Genomic DNA, 27,927 nt, shown 5'->3' with positions numbered 1-27,927 from the left:
CTGTTGAACGTTTGAATACAGTCTCGCGAATAATGGTATACGTTGTAAGTGTGCTCGTAGATGTGGAAATGGAGTGCTGACAAGAGTAGGTTTTCTCTCTGCGTTTCTGATAATGTCATCTCTGGTCGCGACGACGATGGCGCCATCATTCTACTTCGTGTGTTTGGGATTGTTTGACTAAGATATTTTGTTGTGACTTCTGCTTCTGTTTTGTAGCGTGATTATTAATCTTTTCTGTATTTGTTAAGAAATATTGAAATAATTTGCTAAGAGCTTAATATTTTTTATTACATTATCATTTATCTTTATTAATGAGGTCAATATTTCTGTAGAATGTTTCCCTGATTTATTTCTTTCATGTTTTCCAGACTGCTTTTATTTTGTTTTTTTGCTCGAGGCTGTTTAGTCTGGTTGTCACATTTAATCTGATTTAGACCTCGAGAAAGTAAGTATCTTGTAATATTTCGTGCAGTGAATTTTCATTACTTGGTTGTTCCACTATTGACAAATTAGGTAATCTTTTTTTATCTTTGTGATCCAGTCATTCTTTTCAGATATTTTATCACTGTTTTGGTGGTGAAACTTGCTTATACATTTTTAAGAGATTATTTAGGAATGTGTTGAATTTTGAATCTACATCAAGGCTGTTTAATACTGAGTGCCAATTTTCATTCGATGTGTTATACATTCTTTAATAGTGTCTTCATTTCTGAGTCTGATTGATATTCTGTACTTATGATAACTGGAGATCGACTTTTTTATTATTAATATTACTAGAAGTCATACATCGTGATCAGATGGAGTAATTTTGGATTCTTATGGGGAAATTAACTATTGCCATGACATTGGAAGATGCTAGTCGATCATTTTACACATTTTTATGGTGACTTTCAATAAGATAATTTGTATTGATGATAATGGGACCACAGTTGACGATGTTGTGCTGTAGGTTTAAAAAGATAATTTATAATGCTTTGTAACTTGTTTAGGAAAGTCAGCATTGCCAGTGGGGGCTCTATATATAGCTAGGACATATATGTTGGAATGTTTAGATTCCAATTGCACAATGCAGCGTCTATTTCTTGTTATTTTAGTGACACAATACATTTATCTAATTAAATTTTAGGTTCTTTTTGGCAATAATACTTGCACCTTCTTTTACCATATTTCATCTAGAGTAAGTACTTCCAAAAGTAACATTTTCAAGTTTTACCTCTGGTGTTGGGTTAAACACAGATTAGGGTGTGTGTTTATTATTAATGGACACTGATAGTTGATCAGTTTTGTTTGAAAGTCCTCTTATGTTATGATGGTGCACCACAGAATTGTTATCTTGATTGTATTCTGAATTTAGAACTGGTTTATTAGCATTGATGTAGACATCTTTCAGGTATTTGGTGACAGATTTGGGCTTAAGCCTAAAAGAAGGGTTAGATCTTACATCAGTGATTACAGGTATCCAGTTTGCACCTAATCTAATTAGCAGTGAGTTGCACAAGCTTCTACTTGCCTTCTGAATTAAGTTGTAATCCGTGTCTGGTATGATCATTCCTATTTAAGGATGAATTGTCAGTTAATCCAATATGTGATTTGTCTGCATTCCAAAGCGCACACTCAAGTAGAATATTTCCACTCCCCACCAACTTGTCTATATTGGGCCTGTCATGGTTGCAAAAGGAAAGTACTAGAAATCTGTTGACTTTGTACATTATGATTGCATAATGTCATGAAAGAGAAATTTATGGGTTCTTACTTGTTCAGTAAGCTCCTGATTATGAGTGTTTGGAATATTCATGCATTACTAATTTTTTAAATAAGCACAGGTGAAATAGGCCTTCAACTTACTTGTGGGGTGGGGGTGGGGGTTCTAAAGAAGGTGGATGAAAATCATAATAAAATTCTACTGACAGTAAAACAAAGGCTTCGTGTACTTAGGAAATTTGAGAACAGAAAATGGGCAACAGAATTTATAATAAAAGTATGTGATAGGGATTGAGTGATTCCATCCTTGAAAGAACACCATATACCAGGCTGACCTACTGATGGCGTATTTTGGGCATAGTTTTCTGGGAGTCCAGTAACACTGGTTTGATTATGGGGAAACTTTCTCCAGAGTTAGTAAGAAATGAGGAAATCAAAAGTTCATGTCATGGTGCGTGCTATGAGAAGTTTTGAAAAGATTGACAGTGAACTGAAAAATGGCTTCAGACTGAGAGTGAAGATACTGTGCCTGTTACAGATTTATTTTTATGGAAGCCCCACAACCCAAATGTTACGTCGAGTTTGAAATCTGTGTGTGTATCTTGTGTTTTCTTTTGATTTGTTTGCCAGCTTTTCCAACACAGACCTTGCCCATGAATTTAAGGTGCAGTGTGTCTTTTATGTGAATGTTCGTTGCTGGTCTTGCTGTTGTTCATTTTGTTTGAGAACATTTGTTGAAACTATCTTCACTATACCAGTGTTGAAATCTTGCAGGGATTGTGACTGGATGTTGATGTGCTGGTCAGGAGATTGCTTCTGCTTTGCAAGAATTCACATGCCCATATTATTCACTTGTTACAGAACTTTCATTCAGAATTTGAATGACTTTTTTATTGTAATGACAGCTTTTGAGCACGTATTTAAATACAAGGATACAATTTGGTCCAATATAATATGGGCTTTTATAGAAATTCCCTCAATGCACAACATTTACATTTTATGATATTCGTGCAGAGATAACCGTATGGAAATGACAGATGTAACTTGGGACACTCTTAATGTCTGTCACATCTATCGTAGGTGATATACCATTGCCATTGGTTTAAATTTTTGTCATGTTCATCTTCATTGATGAATTGGTATACTAGTTTGCAGGCTGATCAGCATTGATAATTTTGCTAAAGAGCATTCACCAGTTGATTAGGCTGTTTTTTGTTAGAAAAAGAAAGTTGATTTTTAAATATTATTTGCACGAGTTTCAGCTGCAAAAGGTTAAAGTTTATACTTGAGGAAGCACCCCACTGTTTCAAGGTACCAGATTGTAAGTGGTAGGGTGTGTGTCATTACATGTTTTGGGGCGGAATTCTGCAGCATGGCGTCGTTACATACTGTTATTTCATTATACTCTTATTTCTTTCAACGTCAATAATCACACATTTCCCAAATGCTTGGGGTTTTATCTAATTTTTTATTCTACATTATTTAGCTTATTTAAAAACTCAGGTTTCCCTTGATATTCGCATAAATCTTTTGCCTTTTACTGAAGATTTCTGTTGAGGGGAACATATGGTTCATACAGTTTCATTCCTACATTTAGATTACTGATTTATTTTTTTAACTTTGTTGTATTGAGAATGTCAGAAAAAAGAAGACTTCTGTGCAGTTTTGGGATCTAACGTAATATTATTCTCAAACACTACCGTGTCCTTATCAATTCACTATTACAAATTTCATTGCCCATGTCAAATCCTAGATGAAAACTGCTTGTATTTTCTTTATACATGCTGTATGTTCACAGCAATGGAACCTGGTCCATCAAGAAAGAGAGTAAAGCATGTTGTTCAGGATCAGCTGTCTGGCTTGCAGGAAGATCCAGCTGCGTGTGCCAGCGGCCCGTCTAAAGGGTAAGTGTTCATCATTACTTCTCTCTGATGTACAGAGAATATTTCTTTCAGCACAGGGAACCTGTAAAATTATGAAAGTAAACCACCAGGTGTATCGGAAGTCTTGACCTGATAATTTTCTAGTGATGTGTAGTGCAGTGAAATCGGCTTTCCTGTGTTATGTACCGTGGTGATACTTTATTGAGAGTGTATTGAACACGGCCTATTGAAGCAACGCATGTGGGGTCAGGATGCTCAGTCATGAGCAATTCGGTTAGAGAGAGAGAGAGAGAGAGCGGCTTGCTTGCACGAAACTTGTGACTGGTGGCAAGTGACGATGTCTTGCGCTTGCGCAGGACCCCGCCTTGTTTTAGTTTCTTTGTGTTTTGAGGGTCAGTTCCCTTCGTAACTCTTGGACCCAGGTATTAAATCAGAATATTCATTGCAGTGTGGATCGTTATGGTTTTCCTGTTGTCATTCGGTTATCCTTTAAGACGCTGCAACGTACGTTCATATTCGTTTTTTGCAATTTGAGGTTGTGTTGTGTTGAGTTGTTTGCGAATGTTGTGCGGGCGGTGATTGGAAGAAGAACGCTAGAAATTGACTGCATATTCGAATGTATGTGACTTGGGCAAGGGAAATTGAGTACGTTTATGCATTAATATTGTGGGTATTTTACACGTGCCATTCTGAGAAGTAAATAACTTCACTCGATTCACGCGTAATGACAAAGCCGCTACTTGTCCTTTGTTCGTGGTTTGAACGCATATCGCCATCTTCATAACTGAGGACTGAGTTGGAAATATGTTTGTAACATACTTTATTTTTGTAAAAAGCCTGGAATGTCATTGCCCAAGAATCTCTACTGTTATTGTTTGTGTATGTATGATTGAAAATTAAATTTCTTTAAGATTTTTTCTTGTGGTAAATGTTTGAACACTGTTATTTGTTTTTTCGGACAGGAATAAGTTGTCAAAAGTAATACTGTCCTCTCATCTTGCCAAAGATTTGGCCTGTTTTTATGAATGTGTTGCTGTAAAGGATCTAAAACTTGAATTTATCATCTTTGGTTTTTGAAGGTGTTTCGTCTCATCGTGATCAACATCAACATTATGGATTAAGTTTTGGCCTGCCCCATATACAGGGATTAAAGTTATTCTGTTTTTTTTTTCAGGCATTCCTGGATTGTTCTACTCTTCGGTTTATGTTGATAAAGTGGCTTTGGAATTCTGTTCTCATGCATCTTTTCATAGTTTTCATGTTGTCCTCATATTTATTATTGGTTCTTCTGTATTATCTTTGTTACATTTAAGATCCGGCATTCTGTATCCTGCAGTTTCTGTGAGGAATCACATTCCTATTGTTTCATTAATAGCCAGTGTCACGAGATGTGACAAGTTAAATTTCCATACTGAAATTTTATCTCAGTACTTATTTGATGCTGTTCTGTTTGGAAGTACCCTTTCAAACCTGTTACAGCAAATACCGAGCTTCTGTAATTTTATAAGTTGCTGTGGAATTTTGAAAACCTAGTCTTTGATTGTCCCCTTTATTTCATTGATGTCATCGAAACCTTTTCGCTTTGAATTCTAAATTGAGTTTTTGGAAGAACGAAAAGTCGCGCAATACTAAATGCGGAGGAATATGTTAAGAAATGCGCAACAGCCGGAATGGTTGTCAGAAATTTCTGCACAAACAACAGAGTGAAGAAAGCAATCACAACATTTTATTTAGAAAAACTTATATATGAAATAAACTCCCAATACAGATTTCTGTTTACATCAAAAGAGGAGGACATTCTATGTGCTCCTTGCATTTGAGTGAACTCGTCTGGCCTCTTTTATGATTCATCATACTAGACCTGTTAATTTTGAAGATTTGTTTTGGGGTTACCCATGAACCATTGTTTTATCACTTCTGATTTTCTTGGAAAGGAAATAAGGTTCTTTCTGAAGTTTTCCAGGAGTTTTGACACATTGACTTGACTCTACTTCCGCTTGTAAGTCAGCAGATGAGACAAATTTTGCAGCAGTATGTTGGTTCTTAAGATTTTGTATCAGAATGAGAATCCATCCTTATTAACTTACATTTGGTGAGATGTCTGATTTATTTGTAAACAAGTCCCCTAATTTGTATAACTTTTTATCTGCTTTACTGTTGGACTGTAAAATTTCAGTATCTTCGATGAAAGTCATTTTATTTTTTTTTAAATTTTGAAACAGCTTACCTATTTGAGGTCTGCTAATTGTTTCTTCTGTCAAAGATATTTCTGAAATGTTGCAGATGTCTATAGCAATATTGCTTATTTCATATGTTCTGCTAGTTTTTAAGAAATGTAAATTGCAAGTACGACACATGACCTTACATCGAGATTCATAACCTCTAAATGATACATCCTGTGATTTTGAATTTATGGAGAATGATTTAACAGATTGTACTGTGCCATCATCCGTAACAGAGGAACTTTGTACTGACAGAACTGTTTAGATTTATGTACTTTTATATTAACAGTTTTATAATGGTTGTTTCTGTTGAAATTAGAAAAACGTATCAGCATTTTGATGTTGTGATCTTTTTGTTTCTGGTGTCGCTGGGCTTCCATTGAGATCTTCGATGAATTGTTTTGGAAGACACACATTTCTTACAACTGCTCAGATTCCTTCAACAAACTTACTGAAAAGTCTGGTTATGTTTCTTCGCTCATCCTAATTTTACCATAATATTGCTGAGATGCTTTGCAGCCTCAGTCATTTGGGTGATGAGTAAGTCAGATGATAACTGGATCTTGGTGACTGACGCACAGATGCTGAATCATTTCACGTTTTTCAGTATATGCATACTCACTATGTTTCCACTCAGTGTGCATAAATGTTACGTGTGTTATTTAATAGTAAGATATTGTTTAATTACCAGGTGACTTTACGTCATGTTGTAAGTCAGGCAAGAGTTTATAGTTTATTTTCAGCTATCATCTGTTTTTGTTTTTTTGAAATTTCTGTAATTGAATAAAATATGAGAATTTTCCTTAATCAGCTTTGGTTGCCCAAGAAATGGATTGGTTGGACAAACTAGAGAAGCGATTAGGGAAATCACTTAGTCAGATGACCAGACATAAGATGGCTGTCTTCTGTGGTCTGGTATAAGTTTACCAGTGATCATTGTCTTTGGATTTGTCACTGTGGAAACCTCAAATGTTACATATTCAGTGAATCTGAAATTTACCTTCTGAGGATAATGCATGTAGACTATTTACTGTGAAGGTGATGAGTGCAGGCATTAACACATTTTTTTCCCTCGTAACTGAATGAATAGGAGTAGGGTAGTTTTGAGGGGAGAGTCTACTTTAGGGCAGTTTTCTTGCATTTATGTGAAAATACTAAGGAGACCCCACAAAAATCCTCGGTCAGAATAACTGAGTTTGAAACCTTTGAGAAGACTCCATATCTGCAGGCTATGTAGCAGTTACATTCTGAACTGGCTTATATTCATTTTCACATCTCTTGTTGAAATTTATGGATCAGAGTGAGTTCTGAGGAAATGGTCTTTCAGGGTAGCTTGCAAGGTTATAATTCTTATTTCAGTCTTCTGCACATCTCCTTGATGAGTAAACACATTAAAGAACAAACAATTTATATGGAGTTGTGTTTGAAGATTATGGAATTCCTGCAAATGATCGGTCTTTTGGCTTATATCCTAAAAAGTGTCATTCCTGGATCGCTTTCGAAGTCACTATAGCTACTTTTATGTTTTGTGAAAGTAAATGATTTAGCAATTCTTTTGAAGGACCTTGAAAACTACATTCGAAATCATCTAGAAGCTCGCCTGGCCAAGATCCAGGATATTGGACGTCATTTTGTGGATGATGGCATCATGTCACAGACAGTGAAATCAGATGTGGAGGCTACTACATCAAGGTGGAGTCGTCTGAGTCAGCAGGTAGAAATAGGGAATTCATTACTTGCTTCTTAAGTCAGCATGATGAGATGAAAGTCTGATAATGTGTAATAATGTGATTGCTCCGTATTAATCTGCTTACCTGTTTGTTTTGACTATTGTACTTTTAAGTTGCCCTCAGTGGACTTGTGGTTAGCGTTTTCGCCACTGGACCCAGGGTTCACGGGTTCAAACCCAGCCAAGGTCGGTGGACTTTTAAGGATGATAAAACTTTCTTCAGAGGGGAAGTAAAGCCGGCGGTCTCATGTCATAGTTTTAGGGCATGTAAAAGAACCTTATGAGCAGGAACAAGATGTTTTGTAAGCAAAATTCATTGGCCATTTCTCACCCGTATCTCTGTTTTTGGAGTTGCAGCCATTTTTACTGTGGTCTGCTTATTGAAAAAAGCAATTTCGGTCATGGCACTGTCCTTTCATGTCTAGTTTCCAAGCAACAGGAAGCACCATCACCAGCACTCAAATTCAGGACTGAGTTTTTGACTTTTCTAAAATATCTTCTTGGTTTCCAGGAAGAAGCACTTCAAATTTCATATGAATTAGAATATATTTTTTTGAACTGTAAGCAAACACACACACAACTCCGAAATTGAAATTAAGATTACCAACCCTATGAAAGTTATTTTTACCAAAAGATCACATGGGGATGATGTCTTGTCAGTGACATCTGAATGTAAGCTAGATGAAACACGCAATGTTGCCACAACAAATAATACTTCATTCATTGTTTGTAGTTGCGTGATTTTTGTTGTTTTGGAAGTTTGAATACTGTAAATGACCTACGTCGTATGTTTACAGAAACTGACATATGTATTGAAGTTACGTTTAGTTGAAACTTGAGGAACGAAATAGAGAACATCTAATTTTGAAGAGTGTCTCTGATGAAGTAATCTCATTTGACAGTGAAATTGAACCAGCTTGTTGTGGCAGTATGGCATCTGGTAATAAGAATAATTCAATTAAAATCTAAAATAAAATTTGGCCAATACCATGACATCCATTGAATTCTCTTGGTGTCCATCATTTTGTTGAAGGTCTCGGTTACTGGACGATATAAGCGTTGATCTGTGTGAACAAATGTTCCTAAGCTTTAAGGGTTAAGTGTCCCATTAATTTGTGTGTGTGTGGTTGGTTGAATAGGACTATATGGTCCTGTTGTGTCATGATATTGTTATAATGTTTGTATATTCAGACAAATAGCACTGTGTATGTCCAAAATGCTTCTAAGGCTTGACAGTACGTCAAAGATTAATTTTTAACCTAATCATCCACTTTAAGGAAAGGATTCTCTAACTAACATTCACTTGAAATTTTCAAACAATTTGGAATAATTAAAAGGAATTTTGTTTTCCTGCAGAATGTCAAAATCGGACTAAACAGTCTAAAGGCAGTTTAAAATGCCCCTGTTTATATCATTATGACTGTGTATATATTTGAGGGAATGAAGTTCAGACTTCAGCTCTACTTAAAATACCCACGAGTTTATGAGATTGTCATTTTTTATTGGGAAGAAATTGAACTCTTTATATATCATAAAAGCAAGCTGTATCATACTGCAGTACTGTGGGATGTGCTATAGTTTACTACTCTTTCCAGGCAGGTGATACAATACCTTGCTCTGCTAATCCCATTGATACTCTTCAGTCAAATCACCCCTACCCCTGTCTAAATGTCTCCCCCCCTTACAAGGGTCCTGCAGCATACGTATTTGGTCCAAATATTGAACAAAAAAATCTGAGAATGCTCTTTGCTGTTTCAAGGATCTCTATGAAACAAATAACAAGATAGCATATTTAATTCTGTAGCTTCTCAGTTGGTACCTCAGCAATCGACTTGTACCCACAAGTGAATCGTCATATATTGATGTCAAATGCCACCATTTAAATTTATTTTTAAAACATTTTAAACAGTAGATTGTAGTGCCTTAAACCCAGTTTAAAATTACAGGTGACATTTCACTGTGTTTTTCTTCTTGTACAGTCTGAGGAGCAGTGGGTTAAAGAATAATAATTTTGTTGTTTATATAATTTGTTTTAATTAGTATCAAATTAGCAGTGTTCATTATATTAAATGTGTGTGTACTACATATTTACTTGTAGGTTTTATTTAGTATGTGAATGTATCACGTTACCATATCGATAATAATTTTTCTCTAAATGAGTATGAAATTAATTTTTATATATGTAGCAATAAAAAAGGGAATATCTGCCTTTAAAAATTGAGGAATGAATGTATTAACTATAATTAATAGGAAAAATTTATACCGCTGTATGTGGCTTACATCCTGAAATTGGTTACAGGTGTCAAGACTGAGGTTTTCTCATCATTCCAGTGAACTATATAACAAAATATGCCACAGCTGCTTTGTTTTACTCTCTTTCCAGTTCACCATAGTCTCAGGATTCAAATCTGATACCCTAACTTTTCAGTTTTCATTATTTTCCTCAGTTCCTCTGGGTATTGCTGTATTCTGTACAATTTATAATTTACAATGTTCCTGCCAGTTTATGATAAGTGTTCCTCGGAAATGACAAAGCATTATTAAAGTAACAGAGGAATAAATATGGTTACTTTTTTCTTTAATGACAATAGCATGAGGGCCTAATGGAGCTTATGTGTTTTAGTATAAAAAGACAGCTTGTTAGGATTTTGGGATCATACTTTCTGTGCCTTGTGATGATTATCTTTTATTGAAAGTCATTCTACATTTGGCATTGCATTGGAATTTGAAAGGCATGCACTGGCCATGGCTTGATTGCATCTTGCTTTGTGAGTTAGGGATCGTACCGTATTGCTTGAGGACTCTGTCACTAGTCTGAGTAAGAAAGCTTTTATTTGTATTTGTTCTTGTGCCAGTTTTTTTAATTGTCAGTGACATTGCAGCAAAAGTATTAGTTGTAATTACAACTGTTCACCAGTACCAAACATTTTTGTCCCTCTACTGAAAGCTGTTAAACTGCGAGATCGTGAACAACGTGGCTGTGTGTACAGCTAAGGTGATATTAAACTACAGGTTGAAACTTTTACACTTATGTTATGGTATTCACCAGTAAGAGTTTTACTAATTGCTAAATTCTGTCCTGTAATTTGTGTTGATGAATTAATTATATTTAGTCTTTCAGAATCCATATACATTTCCACTCGCATACACAGCAACCTTTAAAGTATTAGCAGCTGCCCTCCACATCAGGTGCCGTTTTCATCCGCGAACACAGGACGCGCTGCACGTACCACGCGCAGTCACAATTAGAATACTCCATTTAACTGTTGTGTGAGGCTCTTCGAACTGCATCGGAGTCACATTCGAGCTAAGAGAATCCTAATTGTTCTTCTTTAAAATGGGGACAACAACGAGCAGCGGTTGCCGTAGTAGCCCGAATGAAAAACTTAAAAGTGTTAGAGCAACGGTTTAAAAGGGGATACATTTTTGACAGCGTGTCCGAGTTCATTTTTAACTTGCGGATGGCGTTAACATTCAGGTCATTGTATCTGTCAGTTATCGTCAGGAGGCCAGAATATGTCACAAGGCTGGCCCGGATTTTTCTCTAATTTGTATTTGGAGGTGCCCAATTAGGCACTGCAATTGTAATGAATGAGCTGCTTTTCTGCCGGCCAGTGTGCAGTCGTGGCAGTCACCGGGTGAACTCGCTCGATCTTACCCGTCGAAACAATTTAACGTCAGTGGAAGGCACTATTAGTCGTCTAAAAGTTTAGTCTGTACGGAAGCCGTTTATAGTTTGGTAGATATTGACCGCCGTTTCAGATCCTTGTGCCCCCATCATCATACTCGTCGCCGTGGGGAACTCAGATCTTACCAAAATCATCTTAGTTTTTCTTTAATGACGAGTTTATAAAGCCAAGGAAACGATTCAGTCCATTATTGATTTATATAACGTTATTTTTGTAATATAATTAATGATAAATGTACCTTTCTTCAAGAACATATTGACTGAGCAGCCATTTGTTACGTTTTTATGCAGTCAATTTTCCCTTACTAACGTAAGAATCCTCAAACACGTATAGAAAATAGGTCTACTTGTTCAGTGACAAAGAACATCATCGCAGTCACATAATTACAGTTCGGGTTTCGTATTTGTGAGGCTCTGTTCTCAGCCCAAAGACCGTGCTTTCTGATGGAGGTATTTCATGATTTTCCTCAGTATCTCCAGGAAGATGCCTGGATGGTACCTTAAACTACGCCACTGGCCGTCCATCCTGAATACTTTCCGGTTAATTATTAACTAATTATTCTGTCATTCGACGCTGTCTGGTTTGCGATACTGAAGTTACGTAATTTTAAATGACCAAAACATGTTCGTGTGTGAAGAGAGACCTAGTATGTTGTTATTCTTTGCAACTAAAACAGGGCTGTGTAAACTTCTCTACATTCGAGTCGAATTGAATGTGGATGGATGTATTTGGGATCCGAGTAGAAAGAAATGTGTGCCTTGAAACCAGTTGATAGAATATTTTGTAATTTGTTCCCCCTTGTTCTGTTTCTTGTTAATTAATATTCTTTTTTTGGACTGGTCGGTTTATGTCAAATTCCATACTTTCCCCTCGATATAAACGATTTTGAGCACTTTTTGTACAGAAATGCAAACACAAAGGCTTTACGTTCTGCACGTAGTATCCAGCGTATTCAAAAATATTGTTACGATAATAAAATCTAGGAGGGCTTGATGGAGGAGACATGTAGCGCGCATTGGAGGTATATGAAATGTGTACCTCATGTTTGAAGTAAGGAGACCACTGGCAGGACACAGGCATAAATGGAAATTGACTTTGGTGGCGAGTCGAGCGAACACCATCATGTAACACGGGGAATTATATAATTACCAGCTCCTCCAAGTACGTGCCTTCCAAATTGATGTTTACCAAGAAATTCAGTGTGAATTCCTTAGATTTCTATTTCAAGCCATAAACCCAGCTCATTGTAGGATTTTAGATTTCATTGATCTAAAAATGGCATTTGACCCGTATCTCATGCGAAATTGCTCGCTCACTCTGGCCTTCACATGTCCAGATTATGTTGATTGACTAGAAGTAAATGTGGAAATTGCATATTTGTTTATTCTTGAATTCCTTATGAAATAAGACCTATTAAAAATTACGTACATCTAGTGTCTAGCTGAATGAGAATTGAGTCAGGTGGGCCTGTGTAAGCGAGTAGTGATGTGATACAGTATCGTGAAATATTTAAAATTTGAGTTTAAGCTACATATTTTGTGTGTTTTATGAGTAATTGTTTAGATGTGGTTACTTAGTTTGGATGTAAGGGAGGACGTAACAGCAGAAAGAAAGTTCTATCTTATTTCTAGGATAATTCATTCAAGAAGTACGGTTTATATGAGACAGGTATTACGCATGTAAGTTGTGTTGAAGTCTGTCAAATTAAGTTTGTTACATTTTTATGAAATTATCTAAGAAGTAAAGTTGTAGTTCTCACATGTTTCTGATTCTGTAGGTCATCTTTAAAAATGAATGTGAAAGGAGCTTCACTTGAACAAAAGAACTCTGGCAGTCGAGATGAGCGAGTTCGAGAATCAGACGATGCACCGAGCACCTCTAAATTCCGAAGAGATAATGACGGAGACGAATCCAGTTCTAGTGGACACCCCTCAAATGTGAGTTCTATGTAACTGGTGTGTGTGCGCGTACATGCGTGAATATATACTGTATATGAGTCCTTATTTATAGGCACATGATTACACACGCAGAGCATAAATTATAATATGTACCAGGTTGCCATGTTACTAAATATTTGTTTTGGTGCCTGGGTTTCTTCTAAGTCGTGTATTCATGTGTGAACATTTTAAGAATTTGGATCTTGGAGTTCCACTTTTGTTGTACTGCAGATTGAAGTTTCAATCTGTGTGTCATGAATTGACAGAAAAGTGTGGAACTTTATACATTATAGGAGCCCCTGAAGATTGATTATTATAAATGTGATTGATGTGTTGCAACTGAACTAGCATGGTTCTAGTGCTCAGGGACAAGTTTGCCTCATTTGTAGAGTTTACTGCAATTTTATTTTAAAAGAATATTGACATTACAGGAACCAAAATCTGGGATCATTGAAAAAATATACATAACAAATTTCATGTGCCACTCATCCTTGGAGGTTCGTCTGAACGGAAGAGGTAATTTTGTTTTTGGGAAGAATGGCAGTGGCAAAACTGCGATAGTTTATGCTCTTGTACTTGGTTTGGGAGGTAACCCAAGAGCTATTAAGAGAGGAACCTCTTTGAAAGGTAACATATTGTAACAAGTTGCTAAGGTCATAGGTTTAGTCTTTGCTTATCTAGCTTGAATTTAGTCCAGTCTGAAAAGTCTGAGTGTACAGTCTACACAGGTAATGAACTGAAATTTGTCATCTCTTATCTTCCCTTAAAACTAATTTCCCAGTACATATTATTTATGTTTTTAAATTTCTTTAATCTGATTATATAAAATAATTCATAGTGTGTACATGTGTGAGCTTGGTAACTCAGGGGGCAGAGAAGATCCAGCATATTGTGCGCTGGATATTCTCCTACCATGACTTACCATTCCTGCACTGATAAAAAAAATTATACCATGGTATTTATTGCCAACCCATTAAGTAAATTTTGTAAGATCGTGATGTTTAATATCATCAAGCCCAAATGACTGAATTAGAGAACATGAGAATTGCGAAGGATCCCCTCAGTTAACCTAATACTGAATGAACAGTGGATTTGGTCCAAAACTTTAATTTTATTTCATATGATATTGGAAGGAAGATTAAGTGTGTGTATCAGAATTTTAGAATTGTTCCTGTTTCTTCCAGAATTTATAAAGAAGGGTAAAGTCACTGCTACCATCGAAGTGACATTGAAGAATACTGGTCACCTTAATTACGAGAGAGAACAATATGGTGACCATATAATTGTAAGGAGACGCTTCGATGCAACTGGTCGCGGCACATACGAAATAAAGTCAGAAGAAGGTACTGGGCTTTCTTTCCCTCTGCTTTTCCTTCATCTCATATATTGGATGCTCTCAACAAGAAATTTGTTATCTTTAAACAATTAGTTTTTTATAAATAAAATATGACTTGTCCCCTTCCTGATTGTATATGTGTTTTAAGAGGGCATTTTACCATGCACACTGATTATGTGTAAATGTCTGTTTTGTCATATTTGTTTCAAATATGTTCTATTTTTGGCTGTTTAAAAAGATACGCAGATTTCAGGCCCATTTTACTGAAATTGCGTAAAAGTGTCATATTAGGCTTCTTCTTTTCTGAGAGTCCTGTTGGTCTTCCTCCATATACAGCATTATATAGGAAGTTTCAGTTTATTTCAACTCGCGTTACTTGATGTATTGAATTAATAACTTGGGTGAAGGTTGATTTACAAGATTTATGTACTGTACTCCATTCAAACTAATAGTCTCGATTGACTCTACTATATTACAAAATTTACAGCTTTTAAATATTGAAGATTTCTGTAAGTGGCACATTGCCTATCCTTTCATCTTCGTTAAATTGGCACCAGGTCCCGACCGTCTCAATGAAATAGTTTGTTTGGAGTAGCAGTTGATCACATTTGGGTCAGTGGGTTACATTACTGTGTATATCATTTCTCACTTGTTTCCTGTTGCAGGTGAAGTAATTTCCAGGAAAAAAGAAGAACTGGACAAAATTGTTTCAGCATTCAACATACAAATTGACAATCCTGTAACAATTCTGAATCGGGAAGATGTCCTGGAATTCCTAAACAGTAGCAGTTCTCAGAAGTACAAATTCTTTATGAAGGCAAGGAAGGTAGGACAAATAAAATGGTCATGTGCAGAGTCGATGTCAAATAAACGAAAGGTCACTACCATTTTAAACTCTAAGAAAGAGTATCTTGTTACATTTTTTGTATTGACGACATGTTTCAATGTGTATTACATCATCATCAGGTCTATCAATTTTAAAAACTGTTGTACATCTTGCGTTGCGTATATTGATTTGTTTGGTTTTAAGTTTTGTCTCTCCTTTAAATTTGGAGGTTGTGCTTGGATGTTTTATATTGGGTTGTAAGTGATGTGTTGTGTGTCCGATATTAAGGGACAGTAGTCTACCGTCTACCGTCCCTTAATATCTAAGAAAGAGGTTGTTATTCTGTTCAAATGTTGATTAATGTTTACAATAGAATGAGTTTTGTTACAACTTTTTTACAATTCAGATGGCTGTCATTTCCTCTTTAAATGATTAAATTGTGTAATGCACTTATTTGCATCTGCGCTGTAGTGAATGCATATCAGACTGAACAGCAGTACCAGTTTTATTTTATTCAGACAAATTTACAATTAACTTGGCTTGAGATCCCATTTTCTGTCTGTTGCCATGTGGGTTTGTAGGTGGGTACCTTTTGTCTTGGAGGAACATACTGGAGGAAATATGTTCTTCCATGACTTTGATACTCACCTGTTCTCTGTGAGAAACTCGAATTTCATCCCCACTTTCTGTTTATCCTTTCAGGAAATACGCCGTTGGTGACGGATTTTGTGGATGTCACTTGCTTTAAAAATTATATTTTTATTTGTTTGTGGTTTATTTTTCGCCACTGTCATTAGCTACTAGTTAAGACTTTATGGCATTAGATGATATATAATGGATGGGAAAGGGTGTGGAGGGAGTGCTATCTTGTCCTCACCTAATTTAAGGTACTGACCCAGGATGTGCCTGGAAGGACTGAGGGAAGTCTCAGGATAATAGGTCTCCAGGCTGAAATTTGAACCAGGGACCTCCTGTGTATAAAGCACATGGTAACTACACTGCTGCAATGGTTGTTTGTTTTATGCTGTGTTTATTCCAGAGAAATTACTACTCATTTACTATTAAAAATTGTAATACTCAGGGGAAGTAAAATAAGGCAGGGAAATTTTGTATTGTATGTAAGGAAGCCAGGGTCCACCAACTGAAGAAGAATAAGATTGTATTTGAATGTTTTCTATTTGTGCAGATTGTAATGTGCAAGCAGCAAGAAATCAGGTGACTTGTCTTCTAGGTTATGGTAGAAATTTACCAACGTTTCGGAGGCATTAAGCGCCTCTGCGATGTAGGCGAGTTTCAACCAGACTACACATTGCAACATTGCATCAACTTCATATTTATCGTGCTTGCTTACATTTTGTTAAATCTTTGTAATAGTATGAGTTACACTTGTAAATTTTGCACTGGAAGTTGCAACATCAAGTTTTGATGTAAGTGAAAGTAATAAACTCGGTGTCATTTGCAATCAATGATTAAGTGCCACTTCTGTGCAACTCCTTTGGTGTGGTACTATTAAATGAGAAATGCACATTTTTTAAAAAATGCTACTTTCATTTGAGTGAGAAATCAGACTTTGGAAGCTGCTGGCAGGGGCACAGTGGTTATGGATCAATTGTTGCTGATTCCAGACAACTGACATCACAGACATTGGACCATCACTGTTACGCTGTGCATACATTTCTTAGCTTGTTAAACATTTGTTAAGTTGTTAAATATGAATTCATGAAGCCGTTGTTGTTAATCCGCAAATATTGGTCTTGTGGGTTGTAAATCCATGTGGATTTGTATGTAAATACCAACATTCCTGAGGAACGTCCTGCTTCCATCTTTAGGGCTGAAAATATCGAGGCAGTATGTTCCTCTGAATTGTTGATATTTGTTACGTGGGTAGTATGAATCCTAGTAGCTGTGGCTAATAATTTTTCGCTGGATAAGGTGAAAATGCAGCTGTTCAGGTACTCCTGCCCTACCAGGTATTTTGAGTTGCATTTTTGAAGACTGTAGTAGCTGTTGTCTAATTTTATAGGAATTTGAACTGTTTCTTCTGTGGTTATTTAGTTTCTGTTTTGTATGTTTCAGGTTCTAGAAAACATGATCGAACCACGTGATATGATTGATTTGCAAGTGAAGTCCCTTTTCGAGAGTTTGCTCCAAGGGTGCGGACGCAAAGTAAGAATCAGAACATTTCTCTAAAACAGTACTTCTCAACTTTTCTGTTTTATGGACAAGTAGTCTCTCTCAAATCCAACGTATTGTCAGACGTGTGGTGGGATGATATTTAATTTTAAGTGAAAAATTAATAGAAGTAAATTAAATCGTATGTAGGCAAAAGTGTTTGGGGTTTGATAGTGAAAGCTGAATCAGATGTTTGATGTTTGTGGCCTCTTATGTGTTCTGTTAACTATGTTTTTAATTTGTAATGTGTTTGTGTCTCCTCAGAGACTTTGATTTTGGCAAATGTTGATTGCAGGGTGAAATTAAGATTGATCACCAAAAACAGACGGAAGTGAAAGTGTCGTCTATGAATGACCCTCATGTAGAAGACATCATGCCTACAGGAGATTGTTCATACGCCATTGTTTGTTTAATCATGGCCCTTTGGGAAGCTATTAAGCCACCTTTCTATATCTTGGATGGATTTTATTTCTCTGCGGTAAGAGCAGCAAAGAGTACAATACAGTGAGAAATAGGACTTCGCAAATCCTTTTGTTCTTGTTTCCTGTTACCTAGAAATTAGTTTGTGGTACTTGGTACAGGCATTGTGCCAATTCTGCCTTGAATGATTGTTTGTGGCTTTCATTTTCTCATTCATTTATACCTTCTCGTCTTCATGGATTAAGTATCTTAATGCCTTTATCAGCCTCATCACCTTGCCAGCATCTCCCTGGTTCCCTTGTAACTCTGCCTTGTTTGTTTTAATTCTGCGCTGTATCTGGTCTGCATTCTTCTTCTGTATATGTTACACCTTATCGATTTTTGTACCATATTTTACAATTTATTTGCCCAGTATTTTGCATATTTTCAAATGTGTATGGCCAACAGAATTGTGTGATGATGTTAATGTATTTATTTTGACAGAATCATTGTACATAAATCCCTTCTAGTTTGCTTTTCACTCTGAATTCATGAGTCACAAATTCATAGTTGGAATACATTTCTAACTTTAGCGTGTGACTGTATACACCATATTTTAATTTTAATTTTAATATAGTGATTTCCACAAAGACTGAGGTATCGTAGACATAATCCTCAAATGTGACCTGTGCCATGCATGGTATTCAGAGTAAATTGTATGAGAACTGTAAGCTACGCCGTCACCAGACGACACGTAGAACGAATAAATAGGCCACATGATTTATAGGAAGCAGAGTAGGCTTTGTATAAATGTTATCCTTACATTGGCATTTCATAGGTGATTTTGTAAGTCCTTGTTTTAAGGTTTTTGTTGCTTCTTTAGTTAAATATTTTATATTTCAGGATATGATGAATCATCAAAGGATCATCGAACCATCCCCGACAGAAGACAGACTTCCAGTTTATCTTCCTCACCGCACAACGCGTATCCGCCATTCAGTCCCATGGGGATGTTACAATACACAGGTACTAAATAAACTAAGAGCAAGATAGAATACTAAGCCTCTTCTCTGTATCAACCACGTTCATCTTCAGTGTCTGGTTGGGTTGGAGGGTTCTTGGAATATTTAATCTTTTTTGCTGTTACATTTGGTGAAAAGTTTGAAGTTGGATAGGATGTTGTGTGTGCGCATACGTGTGCCTGCATGTGTGCACATTAATGCTTTATATTGCATAAATTATACTTGCTATTCTGTGAGTGGTAAATCTTTTCCAGCCCCTGCAATGCCATTTTAAGAGTTTTAAAAGTTCGTTGTTTACCGACTAAGTTTGTGTACCTGTTATCATGAAATACAGATTAATAGTTAACTTCTGCAGCATTAAAAGTGTTGCCTTGTCAGTAGGCTCACGAGAATACAATTCTAGTCTGTTTTTTTTATATTGTGTGCCAGCACTTGCATTTATTAGCTTGCTGTGTGCATGATTTGGTTGTTTAGCTAACAAATAGATAGTTCACATGTTTCTGTTGCTTATTTCGTCAGTAGAATAACACTGCTTAACTATATGACAGTGTTTCCTTTTAATATCATAATATATTATTTTTACTTACAGGATGGATGATCTATGCAGGGGTAATAATACACAGTGAAGAAGAAGGAGCTTGTATCTTGAAGATATCCGTCTTCTGGGTTATTGTGCTGTGTAGTCTGGTCGATGTTTACCGACGTTTCAGAGGTCATACTGTCTCCGTCATCAGGGCGATGAGTATGAAGATTTCTGTCTTCTGGGTTGTTGCGCTGTGTAGTCTGGTCGATGTTAACCCAACGCTTCAGAGGTCATACTGCCTCCGTCATCAGGGCGATGAATATGCCAATAGGGTGTGAGGTGCTGGGTTTATAGGCCGGGAAGTGAAAGGTGTAGCCTGCCCCGAGCCAATGGGAGCATTTATGGGATTGGACCAATGGTAGCACGTGGGCGAGAGTGGGAGAGGGAGAGAAAATAGAGAGAGAAAGGTGAGTTTGATTGTATGGATCAGGGCCCTGAAAAGGGCCGTGTTAGTGGTCTGGTTGGTTTTCAGGGCCCTGATCGATACAACCAAACTCACCTTTCTCTCTCTACTTTCTCTACTTTTCTTCATAAACGGATTCCCTTGTTTCATTCTTCAGAAGAAGCTGAAACTGCATGATTGCTTCATTATTGACTTTTCTTTTCTTCTGCTTCAAAGGTATGTTATACTCGTGTAAATCAGCTTCGCCTTTCAGAAAAATTATTATAATTATGACAAATTTCAAATGAGACCTGAGGTTCTCATGACAAGATGTCAGTGTTTGTCTTCTGAGTTTGAATGTCGATTAAACTTGTAAGTAGGTGGACGTGAACACACTGGTAAAAGATACTGCATCTATCATCACTTCACCCTGGAAGATGGAGGACGTACGTCAATCCAAAATGTTACAATCTACTTACAAGCCTCAGTCCAGAAGACGAACATTACATTCGACAAGAAAGTGGTTAACACTCTTATTGTGAGGAAGTTTTGTCATGTGAAAACTAATGACGACACTGGGTTTTGAAATAAACAAACAAACAAACAGAAATGGAAAAAAGAATAATTTTATTGAGTACTTTGGAAAATCTAGAAACATATATCATCAGGAGATGGTAAAGTTGCGTCATATTGTGATATAATAAATATATATTTTAAATCTTGTCCGTCTAATCACAATAAATTCTTATTAAATATTAAAATATTACAATAATTAACACCAAAGTCATATCGAGCATGATGTACATATACAGAACAACATCGAGTATGCTATTAAAATGGAATAAAATCTGGAAAAGAACATCGTTTGATATCTGATAAAAATGTGCGCTAAAATAATATATAGAAATTGTATTTAAGTTATTATTGATTTGAATCTTCATATAATTATATTCACCTGAAGATAGTTCTTTTAGGAACTGAAACATGTCGTGAAAAAATGATGGTCTAATGTAAATCGAATATTTCGATAAAGAACATCATTTGATATATTTTAAATGTTAATTATTGTAATATTTTAATATTTAATAAGAGTTTATTGTGATTAGACGGACAAGATTTAAAATATATAAATATATATGTATCATCAGGTTTTGTAAAAACACAGTAGTCTTGTTTAAACTACAAATTAAATCTAAAATACAAGTGAAGTAGAATCTACTTCACAAATCGGAGGATATACAAACATATTTACAGCTATGAGTGTGACGATGTAATGAAATTATATACAGACTACAGGCATATTTTTTTATTAAATCCTGATTTCTGTTTATTTCTATTAAACCTTACTTCTGTAAATATCTGGAACTGCATGTGGCCCAATTCTCGGACTGTCTTTTTCAGTACAGAAATCTGCTTCCAAATCTTCTCCCAATCCAATAAGGTGCTACAATCTTAGATATTTAATAATTAACCAATATCATCATCAAAATCTCATACAATATATAAAGATACGGAATTCTTCAAGATTTAAGTTAAGTGTTTTTATCTATCATTCTCTTATAGTCATGTCGACTTATCCAAAGAATTAAATACAAGCATGTTACGATAACAGAAATTAAAATTACTAATATTCGGGTGACAAAATGTGTTCTGCTTTAAAGGATACTATAATTCTATACATGTAAGAGATCTATCACTTAGTCATACATTTCAACGATCTGCTAATACAAAGTAATTCATCCAGATATAATATTGTGCTTCGATGGATATTTTAAAAGAATAAATTAGCTTGAAAACATAAAATTAGAGCTTCCATAAAATTATATGTATATGGAGAGCATCTTTTTTAGTACATTCCCCCCCCCCCTCCCCGTTCAATTTTTTTCCTTCTGAAATGTGAACCTTTTTGTGAAGATGGGGAACATAAAAGGTGCAGAGATAATCATGTATCACCTCATTTTATTGTATTGATATCTTTTAAGTAAATGCAGTAAATATAGTGGATTTGATAATGCATCATTATATAGACAAATACACATTTCATACTAACCTAACCATATGCTATGTAGGATTTGAGGTTTTTATGGCAGTGAGACTGGGTTGTTTTTTATGAGTAACCTATCGCCCTGATAATGGAGGCAGCAAGGACCTCTGAAACGTCAGTAAACTTCTACCAGACTGCACGGCGCAACAACCCGGAAGACGGCCGTCTTCAAGTATATGCTATATCGTGCCATGTTCAGATCACAATTATAGGAAATGATGCGGAGAATCTTATTATATATGCAGACGTTCTGTGGCATTGTCCCCAGATATATTTGCCAATGGCCTCTCTGCCTGACTGGGGTAAATGCAGGAATTCATGTTTCAGATGGGAGCACAGCAAATAAATCTAAGACCGCGCAAATTGTTCTATTGAATTCGCACATGCTCTTATATAAGTGTTTTTTTTCCAAAACACAACACAACCTTTTCCCTTCACTAGTAGACTGTAATTTGGTTATTAAAGTAATTTAATGGGGGTCCAAGATATGAAAATAAATAAATCTGTTCTGTACTGCCACTTACTCATACACAAACACACACACATCTAATGCCAAACCACCCTCCAAGTATTATCCTGATTGGACATACATACATACATGCATCTTTATTACATTCCATGGATCCATAAGTTAGTCAGATGACAATAGAATGTAGAATAAGTCATAATAATACAATACATGTTATACAAATACAAGTCATATAAATGTCACAAAAATACAAAGGATAAATTACGACTTACTTGTAGACATTAGGAATTCATCGACAGAGTAAAAGGAGTGTGTAATTAAGTATCTCTTCAATGCTGATTTAAATTGTGCCTTTTTATTTACAAGACTTGTGAGATTTGATGGTAGACTGTTGAAAATTTTGATCCCTGCATAATATGCACTCTTCTGAAAACTGGCAATTGGTCTATGAAGCTGATTTTTATTCCTTGTGTTGACGCTGTGTACAGCAGAATTAGTTTGAAAGAGTTCTTGGTTATTTACAATAAAGTTCATTAACGAGAGCTAAGATCTCTAATCTCTTAAATAGACTTCTACATGAATTCCTAGGTTTTACACCAGCCAATAACCTAACAATTTTCTTTTGTAAAGTGAATATCTTTTTGATGTTTGATGAATTTCCCCCCAAAAATTATTCCAAATTTCATTAAATAGTGAAAATATGCAAAATATACTGATCTGAGTGTGTCAGTGTTGCTGACGTGGAACAGAGATCTAACTGCGTAACATGCGCCACTTAACTTAGGTATCAGTTCATCAATATGATTAGTCCAATTTAGGTGATTATCAATTTTCAAACCCAATAATTTTGTGTTTATCGACTCTTGTATATACTTCGCATCATAACCAATACTTGAAGCACATTGTGGTGAGTTATTTGTTATAAATTTTATCTAGATTTAGGGTCAGCTTGTTAGCAGTAAACCATTTACTCATATGAGACAGAACTATGTTTGATGTTGAACAGAAATCATCAAAATTTTTATTTTAAATTATAACGCTTGTGTCATCAGCAAATATTATGGGTTCTGTTGAAGTATTTATTGTTTTTATTATTGGAGGAAGGTCATTTATGTATATTATAAAAAGCAAGGGACCTAAAATTGACCCTTGGGGGACTCCATGTTTTATTGTTCCCCAGTTTGAGAAAAAATTTCGTTTGTTTTTAGGTGCTTTTACTTTGATCTGTTAAATAGGATCTGAACCATTGCGCTGCTATTCCTTGAATGCCATAAAAATGCAATTTATCCAACAAAATTTCATGATTTACACAGTCAAAAGCTTTTGCTAAATCACAGAAAATTCCTCCAACATGCATTTTTTGGTTAACAGATTTTAGAACATTGTCTGTTAGTTTGAAAGCAGCATCTTCAGCGGATACACATTTCCTGAAGCCAAGTTGTTCCTGGACTAATATGTTGTTAGCATGCATATGATGACTTAATCTATTGTACATAATCTTCTCAAGCACTTTAGAAAAGGTAGTTAAAAGTGAAATTGGTCTGTAATTTGTCATATTGGTTTTGTCCCCTTTCTTGTACAGTGGTCGTACTACTGATATTTTAAGGTGGTCCTGGAAAATGCCTGTGTATAATGAGTGATTACAAATGTGGGTTAATGGACGACTAATTAGAGCTGAACAAGCCTTCAAAATTTTACTTATTTCATCATAACCTGATGAGTTTTTTGATTTGAGGGAATTTATTACACTTTTCACCTCAGTTTCGGTGGTTGGAATGATATTAGAACCAGAAAAGTTTACAGGAAATGCAGCTTTTAAAGTGGAAACAGCATCTTCTGTCCCTGTTTGATTTAAATTTAAGCTTTCAGTAATTGTTAGAAAAAACTTATTGAAGGCATTAGCCACTGTTCCAGGATCATTTACTTTTTCATTGTTTATTAGAAGAGGTGGCATTTGTTCTGATAAATATATTTTCCCTGTCTCCCTTTTTATTATGTTCCATGTTGTTTTTATTTTATTGTCTGATTTTGCTATAAGTCTACTGTAATGCTGCTTTTTAGCCTCTTTTATATATGTATGTGTTTAACTGATTAAAAGTAAAACTCCATTAAAAGATATAAGTATGGATGTGAGTGAAATTACTGAAAAGGCATTCTGAGATTTTCAGTTTGTATAAATAAGGATAATGTCTTTACAGTAAATTTTACAAGTTATGTAATTCCATTTCATAATATAAGAGGAAATCTACCACCTTGGGTTGACAAGAGCATCAGAGACCCGTTTTAGAGTATGATTATGCTCTGAAACTGCAATTAACTTGTTTGAGTCATGCGCCTGAGCAGCATGCTTACCCTTCTACGTATTGAACACTGTGCAGCTTTGTGAGATCTGACATTTTCACTATGGTAAAGATGACAATATGATGATAGTCATCTGGGTTATGACACCGTGTAAGGCTGAAGGTAGAAACAGTAGTTTTCTCTGAAATCTTGGATTCTACCTATAAATCTACAAGGCATCACAACCCACAACAACATAATCAATGTACAGGTTATACTGAATCATCCTTCTTTATACTTTTCACTTCATCCAGTGTAATTATTATGTTATTTAATGCTGTATAAGTAATACATTGATTTGTTCCATAAAATGATTAATAAAAAGTAATCCCAGTTAAGCCAGAGGTGGCAGTATGATCATCAGCTCATCAAGAAACTTTGGGTAAACTAAATGATTTTTTGTTAGAATATATATTTTGGTAGAAAGCGTATGTGGAATCTGTTTCAGGGATTGATGGTGGAAAATCCAGTTGTGATCTACATTGCAGTCCAGAACTATGATTGGCTGCCACAAATGCAGACTGTCATCCAAAGCAACACTAAGCATCGCATTATCCTTGTAGCTCAGGATACACCACTCAATGGCATTTTGGGTCTCATGAACTGTATCTGCAAGGAGCCAGAGACCAACTTTGTAAGGTTAGAGACTCCTACTTGAACCTTTTTACTGCCAGTGAACAAAGTACCACATGTTAACAAGTTTTCACCTGATTTCTAAGATTTGAACATTTGTGCAATATTTAATCTCTTTGACTTATAAATATTATTTTATGTTTTAAAATAAAATTTCCATCTGAAATGGTGATTTATTTAATGTATTGTTCTTATTTATAAATTCTTGGAACATATGCCAGTTTCACTATTACAATAAAGTCCACAATCAGAATTTTTGTTGAAATAAAACCTGTCTTAAATTTGCATAATTGTTCATGTTTAGATAAAATGTTATAATGTACATTTTTGTCTTGAAGATTAGCTGATTTGAGTTGGTTCACTCTTTTCTTATTCATTTTCAAATATTGCATGTTTGATTGTTTGTCATGTTAAGGGTATAGAGCTATGACTCTGTTATTGTATATCCTGTTCTTGCTGTAGCACCTAAAGTGTGGATTTTTCATTCATAAGTTTTCTGTAGATGAATGTAACTTAGTTTTGTCTGAATCAAAAAGAGAGAATTTTTAATATGTGCTGATTTTTGTCATTCCCCAGTTGCATAAGAGCTTACTTGCTTTTCTGGGAGTGATAGCTGATTTTCTGGCATGAAATTAAAACAAGAGACTTTGTGAATTGGCACTGAAATTATGTAATGAATTTAAAGTTATAATTGGTTAGTTTAATTTTGTTTAATTCTTTAGATAGGTCAAAATAAATGTTTGTTTGGAAGTGAGTTTAGTGGTTACATACTATGTGGTCCAGCTTTTACAGCATTGTGGTTGAGAGGATGACCTGTAGATTAGCATCCTGAATCAGTAATTGTAAGGATCACAAATGGAAACAGGCACTTCATTGTTATTCATTTAAACTTATCCAGATAAAAAAATTTAATCAGTCAGACCACATGGGAGATGGAGGCTTAGTTGAAATGATAATATTAAAGTTCATCTTATTGGAATAGGATAGGAAGCTGTGAACTGTATTCTTGTGGCTCACAATAAGGACCAGTTGGCAACAAACCTTTGTGTTCCTTGAAAGGCGGGACTTACTTTACTAGCTGAGTGACCATCAGCTTGGAAGAAAGACTCTGTTTCATGGAGTTTCAAAAGGTTGAATTAAATACATGTTCCTTTTGTGTGAAGACAATGAACTTTAATGTTTATTAAACTTATTTAGTAACATTATGATGATAATAAGGAGCCTTAGAATAATTCATATTAGATTCATCAGTTCGAATGACTGCATTATTCATGTCTCAATAAAAGGATATAATTTAAATATATAAGTGAACAAGCAGAAGGTCTACGCCCTCCTGCAAATTTAGTTGTGAGAAATTATCGAGCAGGGAATGTCCGTATTAGGTGTTGAGTGCTGCAAGTGCCATAATGAAGTCTGACGAAGGGAAGTTCGTGTTCGTAAGTACGGTTACCAGTGGGCTTAGTCAGTCGGTGTGCTAAAGAGAGTCGTGCAGTACAATCCCGTGGCGACATATGGAATAATCGTTTAAGAATGCTTCGCGCTAAGTTCATTGTGCAGTATTTTACGAAATCCTACCTGTTTTCATAAATGATGGAAGATTTTTAGGTTATGGAAATGTTTGGTAGTTGGTTTTCTATATGTGATGTTGGTTGGCCTGATTAATTGACGCAGCCCGCGTTTCATCTTATTAGTTTCTGCAAATTTAGTTCCAAGAATTGAATAAACAGGGAAGATGTCGCTGCTGAATCCGCGTGAGGTGTTGAGTGTCTACATGCCAACATGAAGTCTGACGAGTGGAAGTTCGTGTCCGAGACTACGGTTAGCAGTGGACGCTTTCACTCGGTGTCTTGTGTTATAGATAGTCGTGTAGGTATTAAAGATTTGTGTCTGGTTTTGATCTAAGCAGGGTGTGAAACGTCGCTGGGTTCAGTAACAATTCGGGTGACCGAGAGGCAATGTGTGCCAGAATGTAGGCGATCTAGTTACGAAATGTGTGTTATTTGTTTCATAGTGCTTCGTGCTAAGTTGATTGAGCTGTATTTTACGATCCTAGGTGTTGTTCCGTGTGGTTGGTTTCATAAATGATTTTAGGTTATGATTATGTTTGGTAGTTGGTTTCTTATAGGTGACGGTAGGCGTGTTTCGCCTTCATTTGTTTGTAGTTCCTGTCATTTTTAAGGGCTAAGATGTAACTAATGGCGGTTACGGAAGTACTTTCCAGCAACCCCGTTTCTGCTTATGATTTTACAATTTGTGGAGTGGTATTTCAGGCAGCATTTCGTTCGGCAGTGCAGTGGAGTGTGCTAGGTAGGACATCTACTTCAGCCCTTTTGTCGTTAGATGGCAGAGGAGTTCGTCAGGGTGGGCATATAACGATCATCGAATATCGCTAGTTCAGCGGTGGCGGGATGTGTTCGCTGTTTTTTTCGACGTTGCCGTCCCTGCGTATGAGGAGAATGGCGAATTCTGAGGTCGGCGTGATCGTGGGCTGCAATACGAGTCTAGTGCAGATTCACTGTCATATATTTATATATATATATATATATATATATATATATAT

The 27,927-nt window shown here is 35.8% G+C and overlaps 2 protein-coding genes and 1 pseudogene across 12 annotated transcripts in view; all 3 read left to right on the top strand.

The window, feature by feature from the left end:
* The first annotated feature begins 427 nt into the window (after positions 1-427).
* Positions 428-26,121, top strand: LOC147870776 (structural maintenance of chromosomes protein 6-like). 11 transcript variants are annotated; one of them, XM_087341960.1, is made up of 11 exons: positions 1,375-2,781; positions 3,500-3,605; positions 13,002-13,161; positions 13,593-13,788; positions 14,346-14,504; positions 15,163-15,323; positions 17,400-17,489; positions 17,791-17,973; positions 18,798-18,920; positions 19,506-19,525; positions 25,183-26,121. In XM_087341960.1, exons 1-10 carry the CDS (start codon positions 2,760-2,762, stop codon positions 19,512-19,514), a joined length of 1,209 nt encoding a protein of 402 aa, XP_087198086.1. In that variant the 5' UTR covers positions 1,375-2,759; the 3' UTR covers positions 19,515-19,525; positions 25,183-26,121. The 11 variants fall into 11 exon arrangements, 9 of the variants coding, with proteins under 9 accessions (XP_087198087.1, XP_087198088.1, XP_087198086.1 ...); XR_015533167.1 differs by having other exon boundaries at positions 2,745-2,781; positions 19,506-19,658; XR_015533166.1 differs by having other exon boundaries at positions 2,745-2,781; positions 19,506-23,301.
* Positions 3,197-3,309, top strand: LOC147870777 (U5 spliceosomal RNA; annotated as a pseudogene).
* Positions 25,189-27,927, top strand: part of LOC147870775 (calcineurin-binding protein cabin-1-like) — a 16,357-nt gene continuing 13,618 nt past the window's right edge. The window contains exon 1 of the mRNA XM_087341958.1: positions 25,189-25,368. Coding sequence (XP_087198084.1) covers positions 25,189-25,368 — 180 coding nt within the window. The remainder of the gene's footprint in view (positions 25,369-27,927) is intronic.

The sequence above is a fragment of the Zootermopsis nevadensis genome, unplaced genomic scaffold, assembly GCF_977971745.1.
Source record: "Zootermopsis nevadensis isolate Lab colony 2312 unplaced genomic scaffold, Znev_1.0 Znev_ptg000201l, whole genome shotgun sequence".
Lineage (NCBI taxonomy): Eukaryota > Metazoa > Arthropoda > Insecta > Blattodea > Termopsidae > Zootermopsis > Zootermopsis nevadensis.
This window is presented reverse-complemented; position numbering and strand designations above follow the sequence as displayed.